General features: G+C 38.7%; 1 protein-coding gene across 1 annotated transcript; it reads right to left on the bottom strand.

Moving 5' to 3' along the window:
• Positions 1-369: 369 nt before the first annotated feature.
• Positions 370-4,989, bottom strand: CFAP161 (cilia and flagella associated protein 161). Its single transcript, XM_042824492.1, has 7 exons — positions 4,923-4,989; positions 4,699-4,788; positions 4,310-4,545; positions 3,014-3,098; positions 2,173-2,331; positions 1,364-1,437; positions 370-645 (listed from the first exon to the last, which is right to left on the bottom strand). Exons 1-7 carry the CDS (start codon positions 4,983-4,985, stop codon positions 456-458), a joined length of 897 nt encoding a protein of 298 aa, XP_042680426.1. The 5' UTR covers positions 4,986-4,989; the 3' UTR covers positions 370-455.
• Between the last annotated feature and the right edge of the window lie 13,783 nt (positions 4,990-18,772).

The raw sequence follows: 18,772 nt of genomic DNA, 5'->3' as shown, positions 1-18,772 counted from the left end.
TCAACCACCTAATTTCTTTCCACCAATCTTTAGATGTCAAAGCATCACATGATAGCTTGCATAAGTTTGGTCTTTACTGTTTTGGAAAATGTATGCTCACTCTTTTCAAAACTGTGACCCTGATTTGGGTTAGGAAGCATTGGTTAAAAACGCCCAGAAGGCCAGTAATTGAGTGCAATTCAATTCAATATGTTCTAACTTCTTTTGCCACCAGGGAATGTGCAAGTAGGAAAATGAGCTTTTCTTGATTCATCAGCTTTTTGATGTTGTGCATGAATGTGTATAAGTAATCCTTTTGCCATCCACATATGATGAATTAATGAGATTATATTAAATTTTTTATGGCAGGTTTCCATATCTCTTTTTAAAATAAACATTTCAAATGCTAAAATGTGAAAATCAGAAAAATAAGAATCAGAATCTAAGCAATCTCTGTCAGTTGGAATCTGGGATTTTTACGTTGTCTCTTCATGAAACTCGTTCTTTCCTTTTCCTCCTGGCTGAGGTTCAGGTCTATGGAGCATTGTACCACCCTCGTCACCAGGATTTCCTGTAACTATTACCCAGTAATTCTTGTCTTCTTCAACTCGATGGGAGTCCAGGTAAGTGTGACAAATTACTTCATATTCCCTTCCAAAATAAGACCTGCAAAGTCAAAGAAAAGGGCGGGGAGGCAGGGTGTAGAATGAGTTTGTGTGCATTCAGCAAGCCTGCATTAGCTGTAAGATGTTGAAGGTTTGCTCATGAAGATGACTCTGGCTACTTAAAAACCATGGCAACCTTTCAGCCTTAGAGAACTTTTTCATCCTCAAAAAACTGATACAAAGTTCACAGTAATATTTAACCTGAAATGTAATGAGAAGCAAATGGTGTACTCCTTAATGATACTTAATCGACATTATTTCAGTACATGCATGTTAAGTCAAATTGTTGAATTAACATTAATTTGTTATGGGATTCATATGGATATAAGAAATATAGTTTTGTGTGGTGCGTCTCTATTGAGTTCTTCACATACCAATTTTTCCTTAAAATATATATATACATAAATATATATATATACATATAATTGTTCAGGATATTCAAAGGGAGAACTACCAAGACTACAGAAGCCTGGGAGCATGATGTGATAATATAAAGGGAAAAAAAAAGGAAAGAAAAAAGTAAGACAGAGATGTTTGCTTGCAGCATCACAACAGAACACAAGAATTTAAAGAGGGAAAAGAAGAATGTGCATCCTGCATTCTTTGCCATTTCCTCAGTGTGCTCCTGAAGCAATTATTTTACTTTTAATCAGTGATTCTGGATGCCCTGAGCTGTTATCTCATTAAGCATATCACTGCCAGCTATAAATTATTCTCACCTTGTCCAAAAATTCCTTGGAACAGCTAAACTTCTATTAGTATGGCAATGAGTAATAATCAGTTTAGAGTTTGCCTGGGAAAAAGAAAAGGAAACACAAACAAAACAAAATACATGCACACACACAAAAATACACTTGATAGATATTTTAAACTAACAACACTTATTTAAGGTGAATGCTTTAATTAGTACTGAATAGAAGTACGCATGGCTGTATATCAGTCTCAGAGTGCTGCAGATTGATAGTGAGATATTTTGTACTGTCAGTTCTCAGAATGATTATATCCATGATATTTTGTTATTTACCCAGCACTTCAGGAAGCCTGCTTGTTATGTGGAATAGGAAAATACTGCAGCTGCTTCAACTTAAAGAAACATATTTGCAAAAGCACCCATTTTTTCCAATGCCTTGATTCACAGAATCATAAGGGTTGGAAAGGACCTCTGGAAATCATCCAGTTTAACCCTCCTGATAAAGCAGGTTCCCTGCAGTAGGTTACAAGTAGGTTAGAGGATCAGTTCCCTCTGTGTGAAGCCAAGTTATTCCCAGATACTGATACATTAAGCAGCATACTCCCACCTGCTTCTGCAGGTAGATGGATGTAAAAGATGTCTAATGGAAAAAAAGAATGAATTTAACCAGTGTTTGCAGCACAGTTATGATGTTTACAATGGAAATAAATGATAGGGGAAGGAATGTGAACACCATAGTCTTCAAATGTAAAAGATAAAGCTTGATACATGGTTCTGTTTCAGCCTACTTCGACAATTAAATACTCAATACTTTTTATTTCCATTTTAATGACTTACAGGAATGGGAAATCCTTCATATTCAAGACGCAGTTGTGGATCCAAGAAGGTTGCTTGCCAGCACGTCAAATAGGAAAGCTCATCTGTCAAAAATACTTGCTGAAGGTAAGATTTTTTGGCAAACCTCATAAATGACTTATGGTCACTTGCTAGATATAACTGTAGATTGAAATATACATGAAGGATGCATAAATATAGAAGGAAAAAGACATGTAATTTAAAAAAGAAAAACCAGCACAAAAAATTCCCTTTGCTTCTGACCAGTCTGCCAAGCTACAGCTACGCATTTCAAAACACTACAATAGGTTCTAAAATGTCAATAAATTCATGAAGTAGACCAGTGAATATTAACTGAAAATTGATTTTATGTTCCAAAGACTCCTTCAGATCCAAGTGACAGTTGAGAGGGAAAATGTTATCATAGTTGATGTGATTTATTTTGAGCATCAAAATAAATTTCTGATGCTTTCCTTCTGACTTGCAAAGGGAAACAACATTCACATTTAATAGAAATCTCCCCCTGATTTGTTTCTTCATACACAGACTGTATTTTTTCTTCACAAGAAACGAAATTTTCTTCTTGGATTTTTTTTCTTTTTCCTTGTTTAAAATCTGCATTACCTATCATTCTGGGTCACTGTCCCCTTGGACTGCACAACTGATCTCAGACAAGTCCCATAAACTTTCCAAATATATATTATATATTTGGATTTGCAGATGATTCTGAATCTGTTCTGTAAAGCTAAGACACTGCACCACTGTGCAATTTGAAATATATAGTACCTAAATGCACACTATCAGTACATGCCATCAATTGCCATTTGCAACTTTGTTCCCTTACCATTGGATCAGAAAACCCTCCTGTTGTTCCAAGACCAAACTTTTGCCCAAATTTAACAGGTTCACCCACTGATTCTCCATCAACGCTGTTAAAAATGTAAAGAGAACAACAAGAAATTCAAATATATCAGATTTTCTAGAATTTTAAGTTCTTGTTTACTGAAATGATATTTCACAAATTACTTTTCTGAATACACTTAATTATAAGCACCTGAAAAATCAGGGACTGAAAGCAGAACACTGCCTGTTGCTTAACATCAGACGGTGTTGATCACATGTTGATATTTAGTAATCAGGTTTATCACATCAATGTACATGCTGATATATCTGTATTTTCAGAACAATTCTTGTATTTTAAATTAAAGGATCACTGAATTAAATGCCAGGCTGTTCTAAGTACATTCAGAGTAACTTACATAGCTGATAAAACCTGTGGTTGGTTAATGAGAGCCCTGGAAGTGTTTGGTGTCAGTGATTCAAGGATCAGACAGATGCTGAGCAAAAATACTGTGGTTGCATTTCTAGAAGACCTAAATTGGCTTCAAAATTGTTTACTGTGTCTAACCCAAAGCATTTTGATCAGTCAGGATTAGTTTGTACACTTGTGCACTGTTGTTATACTTAAATACATGCACTAAGGAAGAGCCTTCCACTGTTGAGCAGGGACTTGTTCTGTTACTTCTCCCACAAGCAGCTGGAGTTAAATGTGTCCTTGAGAGACAACACTCTGTTTGATGGAGAGGGCTTTTCTAGGACAACTGAAGCACTGTCCACTGTGACTCAAATTTCTGCTTCAGAGACATTAATTGCACAAGAACAAATAGTATTACTGATATTCTGCTTTCACACCAGTTCTGTGCTGATTTAAACTTCCTTGAAGTTATTCACAGTAATATGCATAGCATATTACTACATAATACTTAGTAATACTTAGTAGTACTCAATACTACATTACTACATAAGACTTAGAGTCTTTCTTAAATAATTTAATCTTACTCAAACTCTTTTGTATTTTAGCAAAATTCATTGCACATCTCTCAGAATAAGATACCAAAAGCTAACGTCACTGAAAACCTATGAAACTATGGAAAAGAATCATAGAATGGCTTGGGTTGGAAGGGACCTCAAGGATCATCAAGCTTTAACCTCCACACCGCAGGCAGGGCTGCCAACCTCCATATCTAAAACCAGACCAGGCTGCCCAGGGCCCCATCCAACCTGGCCTTGGACCACAACCTCCGTGGGCAGCCTGTTCCAGCACCTCACCGCTCTCATATGAAGAACGAAGTTACCGTACCTTAAAATACAGAACGTGTTCCTTCCCACAGGGCTGGTGGTGGTGATGGCACTCAGTGTGCAGGGTGCATGCAGAGCCACAGCCGAATAGATGGACACCTCCTCCAGGTTAACTGCCAGCGTCAGCTCACCGTGTGCCTCAACATCACGCTGCACTGAGGGCTCCTTGCCCGGGCTCAGGAGCATCACCGTGTCTCCAAAGCAAACGAATCCATCCTTAGACACCGACAGCTGCACCTAAGCCAAAACACACCGCATTTTGTACTGAGTTATCCGAATTTGGCATCAGGGGTGCTTTAGATATCAAATGCTAGCGTTGGGAATGCTGACAAACAGCTTCTGCTGTTCCCTGCTGGGTCGCGAAGGACTGACGAAACCTTTAAAAATGACCTTCTTTAAAAGGTTATCCTTCAGTCTGTTGATTTTCTGCGTTAGAAGTTCTCCCCGTTCTCTCTTCTGCATGAAGTCCCTCAGGCGCTCCTGTTTGAGAAGAGGGAACACGGCGTTAGCCGGCCCTGCAACGTCGGCTTACAACAGAACTAGGGGAAGCTCCACGAGGAGAAGAGGCAGGCGAGGCTCCCGGAGGTTGGAGCGGAGCCCCGCTGCTCGCCCACCTCCTCCAGGCACGCCTCCTCCTTCCAGTTGCCCATGAGCACCCCGGGCCGGTAGGCAGCCATGATGGCGGGCGCTGCGGGGCCGCACGGCGTCCTCTCTCACCATGGCGACCAGTCCGGCCGCCAATTGCGCGCTGGAGGGGCAGAGACAGCCAATCAGCGGAGAAAACGTAAGAAGGGGGCGGGACCCAAGAGCTGCAATTGGTGCTGAAGCGAGCCTGGAGATCCCAGTGCCGCCTTGGGCAGCGCGGCCCTTAGGTTTGGTACCTCTAAGAATTGCTGAAAGTGATGCTCGTGGGTTGCAACGAAAGCAGTGTTTCCTACTTATTTCCCTGGAAACTGCAACAGACACAAAGAGCACAATAACATTATTCGGTAGAGCAAATTCTCAGCTACAAAGCGCTGCTTTGTCACATAGGCACCACCATTAGCTATGTATTTTCACCAGCGATGAACCAGAGCCTGCGTGCAGAGCCTGTAACAAATCTGCTCCAGCAGAGGTGTCCCGCTCTTACTGACAGCACTGCTGAAATGCAACACCACTTCCTCGCTGTGCTTACATCCACTGGTTGGTGTCTACAAACATTCAGCAGGCATCAGTGAATGTCAGTGAGGCATCAGTGAATGTCAGTGAGGCATCAGTGAATGTCAGTGAGGCATCAGTGAATGTCAGTGAGGCATCAGTGAATGTCAGTGAGGCATCAGTGAATGTCAGTGGCTGCAATTATTTCTGCATGGAGGAGGAATTCAGTGCTACCCCTCTGCTCCATCCGCACTTCCTTGTCAGACTCCATTTTGTCACACGGCCCCTCTGTTGCTATCTGTCCCACAGCAACAGCATGGAGTGGGATATTGGTGAGAAGGTTCAGCCTCTACTGCCAGCCCTCTGACGTTATAGGCCAACACTACAAGACAGGAAGCATTACTGCATGCTCATGTGTACATACTTTGATTCCCTTATGTTTTAATGACTAATGAGTGATGAAGCTGGCACACAGTCTCACAGCAGGCTTTATTTATAACCACATGAACTTCTGCAGCCTGTATTGGTCAAGCAGGTGCGTTAGGCTAACACAAGCACGGAGCCAACACTGAAGCTCAGGTGAATGTGGTGAATGCATTGAGTGAACTTTGGTTACATATGGTCTGATTTTTGGGTGGTCCTGTGTGGAACCAGGAGTTGGACTCGATGATCCTTAATGTGACCCTTCCAATCTGGGGTATTCTATGATTCTGTTCTTCTATGTGAATATAGTATGGGGTTACTCTCCAGACAGCTTAACCCAATGATTTTCAGTGATGGTGCAGATCCTTGCTGAGGACACTTCATCCTCTAATGGCTGCTCTTGCATCTTACTGTTTTCAAAGCCGGCCGACTTAAAAAGCTTAAGAGAAAACATGTTTTTCATAAGAAGCCACGATGCTAGTTCTGCCATCAATTTGCATGAAAGCAGGCTGACTTTTCTTCTTTTCTTTTTTCTTTTTTTTAATCTTTCTTTTTTTCTTTTTTTCTTTTTTCTTTTTTTCCCTTCTGTTTGTTTTCTTCTCACCACAAAAGCTTTTCAGCGTATCCCAGAGCCATTGAGAGGACTAAATAAATCCATATTCGCTCCCATAGCACCACTCCGTGGTCAGCTCTGGTAAGTGAGGTTTTCCTGCACCCGATTTGGAAGCGGTGCTAGAACTGCTCGGATGGAATAGGGAACTTTGTTCATCCTGGCCAAATATGGAAATCCAACAAGTTTTTGGAGAAAAGTGTAATTAATTTCCTATGTTACCGGTAGTTTCTGCTTAGTGCTCAAACTTACTTTCATGCTTTTCACAGACAGGCAGTTTTGATTGGGGTTTGGTATCCTGGCATGCAAATGTTAATGTGGGCCTATCGAAATTTAGTTCAAAGCAGCAAAATCCTAGAATCAGAGAATGGTTTGGATGGGAAGGGACTTTTAATGGTGATCTAGTTCAAACCTACTGACATAAGCAAGGATGTCATTCTCTAGTTCAGGTTGTTCCCAAAATATTTTAAATTAAACGCTTTACCTTGCTTATCTCAGTATCTAAAGAGTTTATCTTCTTTGTGTTTATATTTTTTGTTTGTTCATTTGTTTCAAAGCTAATCCTCTTTTAAGTCGATATTCAATAATAAATCATAACCAAAGAGCTACATGCTATACTGAGCCATGTTACTAAGAACATGTGCTCTGGGGCCCTGGGCAGCCTGGTTTAGCATTAAACGTGGAGGTTGGTGGCCCTGCATGTGGCAGGGGGGTTGGAGATTCGTGATCCTTGAGGTCCCTTCCATCCCTGGCCATTCTGTGATTCTGTGTGATTCTGTGATTCTGGAAATGTGGTTAATATATGGGCTGCACTGCCTGCTTCAATAGATTTGGAGCCTTATCTTGTGGATCGGTCTGTACTTATTTACTTAGATCTGTATGCAATTGTTACAGAAGTGTATGTGTTCAAAATAGAATTGTTCACAGAAATTTATTCATGCGTGTGTAGTAGGATGATGCAGTCACTATCCTTGTTACTGAAAATGGTTTCATTTCCCATTGCCTAGTATTCCATGAAAAGAAACAAAAGGAGGTTTCCTTACACATGTATGTAAGTAAGTTGAATATTTTTCCTGCTGGGAAGTTTACAGGTCAATTTAGCTTTGGTCAATTTCTTTTTCATCACATTGAATCTACATTTGCTCCTAACAATTATTGGCTTTATTAAGTGGAATTGTTTCATGTTTTGTTTGCTAACTTATGCCACTGTACCAACCGACCAGACTTAAAAGTATGTTTTAATTACTGAAAACATTTTTTCTTTTTTTCTTTTTTTTTTTTTTTCTTTGATAATAATTTTAGTGTAATGGAGTCTCCTCTCATCTTCCCTTTCCCTTCATCGAAGAGAAATGAATGGTTGAGAAGACCTAAAATATCTATCTAGACCATAAGTTTACATAAAAGTATGAACAGTTTCAATTTTTAATTGCTTCAAAATTGTCAGTAATGTGGGACAGAGCATGTTATAAATAATTTGACATATGCATGCATTAGTATATGTCAATAATACAAATTAAAATAGGTTAGTCAAATCTGGCAGAAAGAACAAGACGTGAACATTAGATAAGTCTGAGAACAGGGCAGGCCATCTATATTTAGAGGAATCAACAGAACATTAAGTAGGTCTGTGAGCTCTTGCAACACGTGTTTTCAGGATGAAAACATGATTTTTGTTTGCATTACAGCTGTTGGGCAATTTCTGAAATTCTGTTCATACTGACAAACATTCGAGGAATGTTTAATCATGTGTAGGTTGGATGAGAATATTTTTAATCCTGTCCTTTTTGGCCTTGGGAGAATATCTATGTTTTGTCTTGTTTTGCTGTCTTTAGTTTTTCCTTTCAGTGTTAAGAAGGAGCCTAATTTGATTAATGATACAGAATAAATAGCACTACACAGGAGTAAAACATGTTCGTCAGGACAATGTCTCCTTTCACTTTGTTACTTCGCACCAGCATTATTCTGGCACATGCTAAAAATCAGAGTGTAGCTATCATTTCTACTTACTGTTATGAGCTTTTTGGCTGTTAAGATGATTAATCAGCTTGTTATTAATATAACTCCAGTTCCTTATTCTCATCTATTCCCCAAGCACTCATCCATTCACAGCACAAAAAGCATTAAGTATTTTATGTGCAAAGATTTAAGGACTGTTGTTCTGCCAGATGTGTGTTCTGCTGTCTCCCATTCTGGCTGTGAATTTCCACACAAAGTTTTCCTGTAGTATTTGTTGCTGAGGAGCAGTAATTTCTGAAATGCAGTTGTGCATTAAGCAGACCTCTTGGTCTACTTCCAACAAAAAAGGGGTACAGGATGCTTATGTGTTGTACTGGCAAAAAGTATGCTGATTTGGAAACTTTCCCAATATCAGAGCTGGCTGAAGATGTCCATAATTGCTATGATTTCTTTCCTGGTGCTTTATAACCAAAAGATGCTCCAGGAGAGAGAGAAATGTGCCCAACACAGTCAAACACTTGCCAGTTAAAGTTTGGATTGTTGTCCACATCTCTGTGGTAGATTCATTCTTTTATATCTGCAATTTAGACCTTTTCAGAACATGTCCTGTTGAGAAATTGTTGTAAAAATGAATGTTTTCTCTTCCAATTGAGCTGTTTCATCAGAATGAAAAAATGTTGTAATCTCAGGAGCAGTAAATTATTATAAGAATACAGAAATATTAAAGTCGGCCCTCCAGGAGCAATAATTATTTTGCAAAGAATTCCATATTAATTCTGAAGGAGCTAGAATACTTCCATCAGCTAGAAATAGCTTAGCTGATGACTACTGTTTATCAGCCCCTGCAAAAACACCCCTAACAAAGCTATGTTCCTTCCTGTGTTTATCCACACAGCTGTGCATTAGGTATGTCTGCCTCAGGCAATTTAATAATTCTCATTTTTCTAGTTGAATTATTGAATTATCTACATGAATTATTTGCCCAAGGTTCGTGACCAGAGCAATGAGAGTGGCCATGCTATTGGCCAGGCTGGGATTTGGACTCAGCGGTTCCTTGAGATCCTTTCCAACCCTTGTGATTCTGTGGAAGGTTTGTATTTAATTTGCAGCCTTAATTTGCATGGTAAGCTCCCAGCTGGCTGCTTTTAAGTACTGTTTACTATGGATCTCCTTGAAGAGAGTTTTGGTAAGTGATGTTCCACCCTACTTCCAATGTATTGAGTGCATTGCACTTACTGAACTACAAAGTTCTGTCATCACCCCCAGTTACTGACACAAAATCATTGTGGTGAGGTGTGGCCGTATTTATAAAGGCTGGAAATCAGGTCATTGTCTCTCTTGTTTACTGATCTGTTTAAACTTTGGTTTCCATGAGTACCCATGCTTGAGATTTTAAAATTTGCTTTTTGTTAGTTTGTTAGGGTTCTTTTTTTTCTTTCTTTCTTTCTTTCTTTCTTTCTTTCTTTTTTTTTTTTTTTCCCTCATACAAAAAGCAATAGCATGCCTGTCTGTAAAAAAAAAAATGAACTCCAAACTCCATAACTTCAGCTGTCTTTGACTTTAGGGTTGTTCAAGTATGCAGTCCTGCCACTGTGAAACTACTGCACTTGGAACTGAGAAGTGACATTTTTGTGTGACCTCTTGTGAACCCAGCTGTTTCTGTCTCTTCCCACTTTAGGGCTGGCTATAGATAGCACTGAGGGTTGCCTCTGCTTCCCCATTTAGCCCTGCCAGCAGAATGATCTTTATCTTCTATGGTGAATCGCCTCTGTGCCTCAATCATTGCCTCGATTTCACTTGTCTCCTTTCAGAGATCACTTCCCTTTGGTGATGACGTTAAGACAGAAAACAGTCTGTTCCCTTAATTTTCTTTAGTGGAAATATCTGCTTCAGTCTCCTGAAGCAAAGCAGTGACGTTTACAAACAACACTAGAGGTTCATGTCGGTCCATCCTGAAACTTTCCTAAACATATTTTCTGGAAAATGCGTCCTGCCACTCTCACATGAGTTTATTGTAGTCCAGGTTTAGAGATGAAGAAATGCTGGTGATCAGAATACTTCTGTTTTGGTTCAAATGAGTCTGTATGTTACATAAAATGAGCTATTAAAAAACAGGAACGGAAACTGACCAATGTATTTACACCACGAATCATGAATCAGTTAAATATTTCTGGCATAACAAAAAGGAACACAATGAGAATCCTTTTGTCCTAAGGGGAAAAGAACATGTGTATTGTAATTGTTTTTAACATTTTTTTTTTTGCCACCATTCCTCTATTTCTGGGTTTGATTTGGATGACCTTGCTCTGACAGTGTATTTATGTCAGACATCACAGCCTACAGAAAGTATTTCATATGTCTGAAGACTCTGGCAAGTGTTCTCATGTGAGAGACTGAACATTTTGGTATTGCTCAGTTGCTATTGGTCAGTAAATTAGTGCTTCTTGGTAGGGTTTTTTTTTCAGTTATGGGAGAGATGGTATGTCAGTATAAGAATGAAGATAAAACATAACGTAATAGATGAGCTACACACTGTTGCTAAAATGGTCATCACAACGTGTAATGCATTTGCTACTCCAAAATGAAAGCTAGATCACTCATTTTTTGAATGCCTCTTCTGAGGAGGAACAGTTTTCTCACTGAAATAACTTCTAAGTGTTAATAAGTGTCCTCTGTTTTTTTTCAGTGGAACACAATTACACAGAATCAGCCATTTTTCTCCAAGTTTTACACTTGGAAAGAAAAGGAGATAGAATATCAGCAAGAGTTGGGGCTCTCTGGGAAGGAGGCAAGGTATCTGTCAGCAGGAAAAGGACTTTGTGCTATGACATATGGTGTGTGTATTCTCATAGAAAACTGGACAGCATCCACAAGGAGAGTGGAAGAAGGGCCCTCGTTAATAAAGGGAGCCCTGAAAACACCACTGGCTTGCTCTTCTGTTCTGTTGGATATAGGGAACTCTTGACTAAGATTCACTTCAGTGACTCCTGAGAAAATTTGTTCTTTCATCTTGGTGCAAATTACTGAGATAAGGAATTTCTGAATAGAAATGGTCACACAGGAATGCAAATTCCAGGGCTTAAGTGTACACATATGCAATTAGGACAAAACTGCAGGCTTTTATGTCAAAATATTAGTGAACAGACAAAACAAGAAACATCGAAGAACTGTTAATGTCAGCAAAGATATTCTAAGCGGTGATCTTGGGCTCTTGTGTATGATACAGCTTTGGGAAACAGCAAATAAATTCCAGGAGGAGAAAGGTGATTTGGCCTTGGGAGGCCAGCTGGATCCAAGCAGTGGTGGTGAGCAGAGAGGAATAAGTGGCATTCTTCTGATTCTTTAGTCCTGGTGCATGAAGAAGGAATCAAATCTGACCATGTGGTTCTGGTTGATAAGGAATGCAATAGAGTTACCATGACAGAGAAGGAAGCTTTAGAATAATTATTCCTTTTTTTCCCCTCCCTTTCCCTTTTCTTCCATTGTTCTGCTACTCTGAAATGCCTTTTTTTATTATTATTATTTTCACTGCCTCTGAAGTGTTTTCTTCATTCATTTTCTTTCTTTTTCCCAATTCTGTATTACATAAAACCTATCAAGAGTGCTTAGTTCCTAGAGACTTGATAGGCACCTCAGATGAGACTCTACCATGTATGTGTATTTTTGCTGATAGGAGTTCCTTCAGGTACTTACTGAGAGTGATACATGCTCTGTGTTATTTTATCCATTATGTTTTGTAACAGCTGCTACTTTCTTCTCTTCTTGTACTCATTATACTCTGTCTAAAGTTTAGACCAAATAATTTTTAGGGAGTGCCTTAATCTGTACTGGAAGGTACACTGGAAAACCAACGGTTCTTCACATACATTTTATGAGTGCATCCCATTTTGGTGTGTATAGCATTATTTCTACATATGTGTCATCTCCTGGCTGCATCTTACCTACTGTGAAGTCTAAAAGTGACCAGAAGCAATGAGTTGTGCAATTTAGGTACAATATTTTGCAAGTTCTAGGTTGAAGCAAATTCATGGTTTGATGCAGTTATTTTTTCAAACTATTTTTAATATACAGCCTAGTCTGACTTACAGTTGTATTTTTAAAGCCTGATTTTCTTCCTCAAAAATATTTCTGGTGTCTTGCCAAGAAAAAAAAAAAAAATTGAAAGATTGCAACAGAGAATGTGTCTGATTTTTGTTTCTGTGTATAGTTAGGAAACACCAAACTTGGTCCTGCAAAAGAAATTGTTAGGATTAGCCCTGGTGATTGTAAACCTCTGGCATGAACTGATCAAAGTAATGAGCCTCAGTCTGTAAAAATCAGGAGGGATGATTCTCTTCCCACCAGCAGGAAAATATTATGGAAGCCTGGCAGCATCTGTAAGTTTTTAAATTTTTTTGCAAGTCATGTTGTGCTGTTAGGAATCCTGCACACTTGTAGTTAAACTTGGAAAGATGAGGAATGCCTTTGTTGCTTTAATAATTTATGTGGCTCCTGTAAAAGGTTTATATTTGCAAGCCAGCTTAGCATGTTTGATTTACTACTAAGATTCACTGTTCTCATTGTTTCACATATCCTGGCATAGGGACCAGTTCACTTGTTTCATTTATTCCTCTGTTGCTCTTTATCCAGCTCGTGAACTCGTAATCCTAGCAAAGGCTATTAAACTTTTTTTTTTTTAATAGTTCATTTAAAAAAGAACAAAAACACCCAGGTTTGTCTTCTTAAAATAGTACAGAACAACTACATTTGGATATCTTTTTAACTTAAGTGACAGCAAATCTAATAATAATTTGCTTATAGAAATTGCTATAAATTAATTAAGCATTGCTGTGCTTAATTCAAAATATGTTTATCAAGAGGACTGTCAGTCAGCAGCTCCTTTTGCTTTAAAAGTAGAGAAATTGAGACAGAGTTAGCAGCTACCGTATCTATTTTGATCACGAATGTTGAATTTCCATGAGATTTGTAACATTTCAGAATGGGGAAACAGATTCAATTACCCAAAAATAACAAATTGGAAAGTAGAGAGGAAGTGTTGCACGTATTGAAAACTCCAGAACTTTGGGGATCACAGATGAAGCTATGAATCTCCCATGGATGTTCTCTTTGTGTTCATCCATTTTCTGTTTTCAAACAGGTTGGGCAGAACAGAGGACCAGCTCTGGGTTACTGCCTTTGTAGCACCAGCTCCACTCCCACAGCTGGAAAACTTCCAGCTGGATCTTCAGCCTTCCTCGCATCTGAGACCAACATGGAAAAAAAAGAGAAGCAGTGTGTTGCAAAAGCAGTGTCAGTGCTGAATCCATGAGGATTCACTGAGGGTTTTGGGTGCACAGGGTAATACACATTAGCCCTGAAGAGGCACATGAAAGCATGAGCCTTGCTGATTTTCTTGACAATTATTACAGTGATTGTTGAGGCATTTTGATAAATTTTGCATTTTTTTTTTTTTGATCAAGCGTAATACTTGAAGTTAACAATGTCTACGTGGTACCACCTTTCATTCTTTGAATTACTTGCAGGCTGGGAAAAGGAAGCAAGCTTGTGAGAGCAGTTATTTCAAGGGCAGTTTTCTTTCAGTAGTTTGTAATCACTCGGTGGTTTAAGATATGCATTTCAGCATGGGATTGCTAGGTGGCACCTGGAACTGTGCAGAGTTTTTCTTTTATAACCAGTATTTCTACAGCTATATGCTGTCAGTGGTGCAAAAAATGGAAAACAGGCAACTAAAAACACAGGAATTAAAAAACCCTCAGTGTTAGAGTCATGTTTGTTGTCAGCTGTTAATCATAGTGTTCTCTTGCTTGTGGATAGAATCAGCTTGCTGGTAACAGATGGGATCTTGCAGTGGTCTTACTATTCTTTTCCAAATGTTATTCTCATGTCTTCCTGTGTTGTCCTGATCTTCAGGCTTTGACATGGTAGTATCCTGAATAATATTTCTGTATATTTTCTGTAAGAAGTGCTGAGGTACATCGTTTACCTCAACTGCCTGAACTGCACCAAGGTCTAGAGATGAAATGGGCACTGGAGGTTTCATGTACATGAAGGGAAATTTGAGAAGGGAAGATGAAGCTTGCAAGTGAGATTCAAAGAGGAGATGAAATATGATGAGTTACAGGCAAAGCAAATGATAATTCCAGCAGCCTCGTGGATACACTGGAGAACAAGGCAATTTCAGGAAGGAAGAGGAGGCAGTGAGATGGAATGAGTTTTTTCAGTGTGAAGAGAAAATGATTTTTTTATAACAGTATATATTCCAAAGCAGCCTGGCTCTTGGAAATTAATTTGTGCTGCAGGTTATGCTGATTGTTGCTAGATATGTGCAGGGCAGGAAAAGGGACATTACTTTTTAGTGCCAGTAAGTTCTGCAGATAAGTGTTGTAGTACTTAAGTAATTAATGCCAAATGTGTCATCACGCTTTACTCTCTGAAAAGGATTTAGAATAGATGCCTGCTTTCTCAGTGAATAAAACACCATTTCACCCTAATTAGGTTCATTTTTACTGAGGAGAGTGATTAAATTATATTAACAATAACTTCTCCTTCAATATTGTGACAAAGAGAATGGGCTATATAATAAACTCTAAGGAAAACATAAAGGAAAAAAAAAAAGAAGAGAAAGCCATCTGCAGTGGTTTTAGTTGTTTGTTGTATAACCAAGGGTAAAGCAAGTTCTGCTAAGCAGTGAGCAGTGCATGTATTCAGTGCGCCGTTGTCTTCAGCTGGAAGTTGTGTGGCAGCGGTTGTGGGCAAACATTTTCCATCATGGTTAATACAAGGGCAGTTCATGGTAGGAGCTCCACTGTAGATAAACCTTCTCTAGCTGTGAATATGCTCACTCTGTCTTTGAGAGGCCCTGTAAGCTGGTGAAGCACGTGCATTTGCATTCTTATATTGGTTTGCACAAAATTTGGCTTTGTGGAGATGGGTAATGAAAAAGATCTGCGGTATGTGGAAAATTTTTGTTTCATATTTCATAGTGGTCTGATGTGGTAACATCTTTAGAATAAAAAAGTGAGTCTGTTTATTAATCCTACACCCCTCCAACTTTTTCTCCCTCAAAAATGAAAACTCATTCATTGCAGTCAATGATTCTTAGAAATTGTGGCAACATGCATCAATGCATTGCACATTCTCTTTTGAGTGTCTTGATTTAAATGTGACATTGTGGTTTGTGAAAGCATCTAGAGTCTTAGATTGTACTGACTTCATGCAATGAAGTTATCCTAGCCAAATAAGAAGCAAACATAAGTAACTTTCGAGCTTTTTTTGTTACAAGTTTATAGAACAAACATTTTTTCAAGCCTTCAAAAAGCAAAGCTGAGATAGTTCACACAATTTGTGTGTACTTATAGTTCAGTCATTTATCCATGTATCTGCTTACACTGAATTCATATGTTATGTTAAATTGATTTTTATGTAGTTTGGTTTCTATACTTCTGAATACGTCTTCTACTTTTTCTTCTTGTGAAAAAAGATTTCACTGTTAAGGAGCCATTTTGCAACTTGACTTGGCCTCAGCATTCCAAAATGTAAGAACAAAACCAGGAGACATTCAGACACTGAGTTGTATTACACCTTTCTGTTCTTCTGTTTAAATCTTCACTTGTAATGTCAAAGTCACGTATTCTCAACTTTGCAGAGGAAGGGAGGTGCATCAATGTAGATATTTTGCCCATTGCTTTTCTCATGTAAGGGAGTGAAGTACAGTTCATCCACTAGCTGTGTAGTATCTCTCAACCATTTCCACTCTTACATCTACCTTCTTTGTTTTTCTTCCAGATTCTGGAATAAAATCACCACAGACTAATTAATTGATGATCTAGACAGTTGGCTTATTATCCTACTGATGTTTGCAGCTTAATCCAGGGAACTGCTTTTACAGAGGGGTAGATTAGATGATCTCCAGAGGTCCTTTCCAACCGTATGATTCTGTGATTCTGAAATTATACAAAATCCAGCTGATGCAAAGGTAAAAGTGATAGGCCAGCAAACTGGATGATTTGAATTATGAGATTGGCATCAGACTGCATGGCTTAAACGGCAATTACATCCAGTTCCTTGTGATTGTTTCATAGTCTTGGGGTTATCTTCAAATTTGGGTCCAGCGTTAAGGTAGAATTCACATTGAATTCACATTAACGTGTGTTAATTTGTGGACTTTGTAAAATGAGTTGCTAGGAACAATCTACTTTCAAAAGAGGAACATTTATTCATCACAACAACTGCTATTCATTTCTGCGTTCTTGATGATAATCTCAATAAATAGGGAGAGAATGGATTGGGAGATACAATCCATTGTCAGGACTTGGCATGTTATGGAGGAATATTATGGAAGAAACTTTGATGCCTTTTCTGCTTGTGTTACAAAAAGACTTGGTTTCTAAGGTTATTGTGTCATGAGCTTACAATAGCTGTTAATTTAGCTGTTAATTCATTTGGAAATGTGAAAGCAGAGACACAGCACAGACTGAACACAGCAGTTTGAAGAAATAACTGCTTACCTTAAATCTTTCATCATATTTTAAGTATGCAGATTTTAAAAAGCTGAACAACCACAATAAAGAAAAAATCAAATGAATTATAGCTCCCGTTGAAAAAGTACCAGCAACTACTCATTCCTTGACCTGGAACCCTTGATGGGAGCCTTTTAAAAGGGTTGGCAAGGTCTATCAAGTTATAACAACAGAGCCGTTGAGCAAGGCCCTCCATTCCTTGGGCTTCCTACTGCCCAGGAAAAGGGATACAGGAGAGGTTGGAGGTGCCAGCTGTGTGAGTGATCCTTGCGGGAGAGGAAGAAATGAATTAGTGCAGGTTTTGGAATGAGAATCAAATGTCTAGAAATTGCTATTAGGAGACCATATAGTGTCTGAAAAGACAGTTATCTGCATTAGCACTTTGGCTTGAAGAAATAACATGATTTTGAAGAGAATCCCAGTGTAATGGATTGATTTGGCACAAGTGAGCTAGACAGTTCTTAGAGAAAACTAAACAAGAAGCTTTGCTCTAGGTTTGTACCTCATTTGCTACACACTGTGATAGGGATACTGTAGTCTCTACCAGTGGCTGGTCCTTTGGCTGATGTAAAACCACATGTGTGGGTGATATTTAATCTGGGGACCAGACTAAATGTAATCTGAAGTGAAAGCCTCGAAAAGTAGATTGTGTAAGCATAAAGGCTGAGAATAAATTGTTTTGCTCTTCTGGTCTGTTTCTATTGTGCCTTTATTACTTGCTAATGTGGATATCACATATGCTGGCAAACTGGCAGTTTTTCAATTCTATTTTTATCTTTTTATTCTGAGAATTACTGCAAACCTCTGCTTTAATGTTTTCTGGTAGTAAAGCAACAGCTACATCTGTTTCTGCAAACCAGATTAGCCGTGCGCTTTCTCTTTAGCAGGAAGTCTCTGCAGAAAGATTTGAGTTTCCCACCCAACCATGCATTTGGGAAATGACATGCCAAACCTGCCCTGAATTCCCGGACTTCAGCGTTTTGAAATTTTGTCTTTGGAAAGATTAACCCCATGAGAACACTGTGTCATCTTCAGGTTTCCAATACATATAATTCATTCTCATGCTCATCCTTCCATTTTCCCTCACATTCTATAATGCAAAGGTTATTAATGTAGAGACAGGAGAACAAAATACCAGTAGGCAGAAATCAAGCTTTCTGCACAGAATCTGTTTTTAAAGCTGTGCTTGGAATAGCATTTTCCTGAAATGTGTTCAAAGATCATTGTTCATATGACAGAATGGTGCGTGTGCACATGTGATTTCTCTCAGATGTTTCAGAGTTCAGAGAAAACAGGAGCTGCTGTTACTGTTAAAATTACTGAAATGATCGCCACACTATCATTTGAACATCCAAGACTCTGGTATGTAACCAGAACTGGAGCTTAAATCTAGCAAAAGCAAAAGGCAGAGTTCTGTGTCTGGGAAGAATTCCCTTATTTTATATTTGCTTGTTAGCATGGCATACATTCTACTGAAACACGAGGCGGTTTTACTGATTTGCATGTCTGAGAACTTTCCCCAGCAACAAAAACAACTGGAATTTTATTTTTAAAAATCAGATAAAATGACACTTAATCTGATTGCACGGGCAGCTTCTAATTCTACCCACTTCATTCATCTCCATTAACTGCAGCATTCCCCAGTCATAGAAATAACAACGCCTCTGCTTTCCGAGGCCAAATAAATCACAAAGAGATGGGTATGTGATCTGTTTGTCTCAGAACAGTGCTGGTGTGAGCAGTTCTATCTTACATCTTATTTCCTTCTCTCTGTGGCTACAAATTGAAATACTTTAGGATATCTGATCTATTTTCATTA

This window comes from Centrocercus urophasianus, unplaced genomic scaffold, assembly GCF_019232065.1.
Source record: "Centrocercus urophasianus isolate 14NV4802_14NV808 unplaced genomic scaffold, USGS_Curo_1.0 seq_23, whole genome shotgun sequence".
NCBI classification, from domain to species: Eukaryota; Metazoa; Chordata; class Aves; order Galliformes; family Phasianidae; genus Centrocercus; species Centrocercus urophasianus.
Note: the sequence above shows the minus strand (reverse complement) of the source record. Positions and strands in the feature narration are given on the sequence as shown.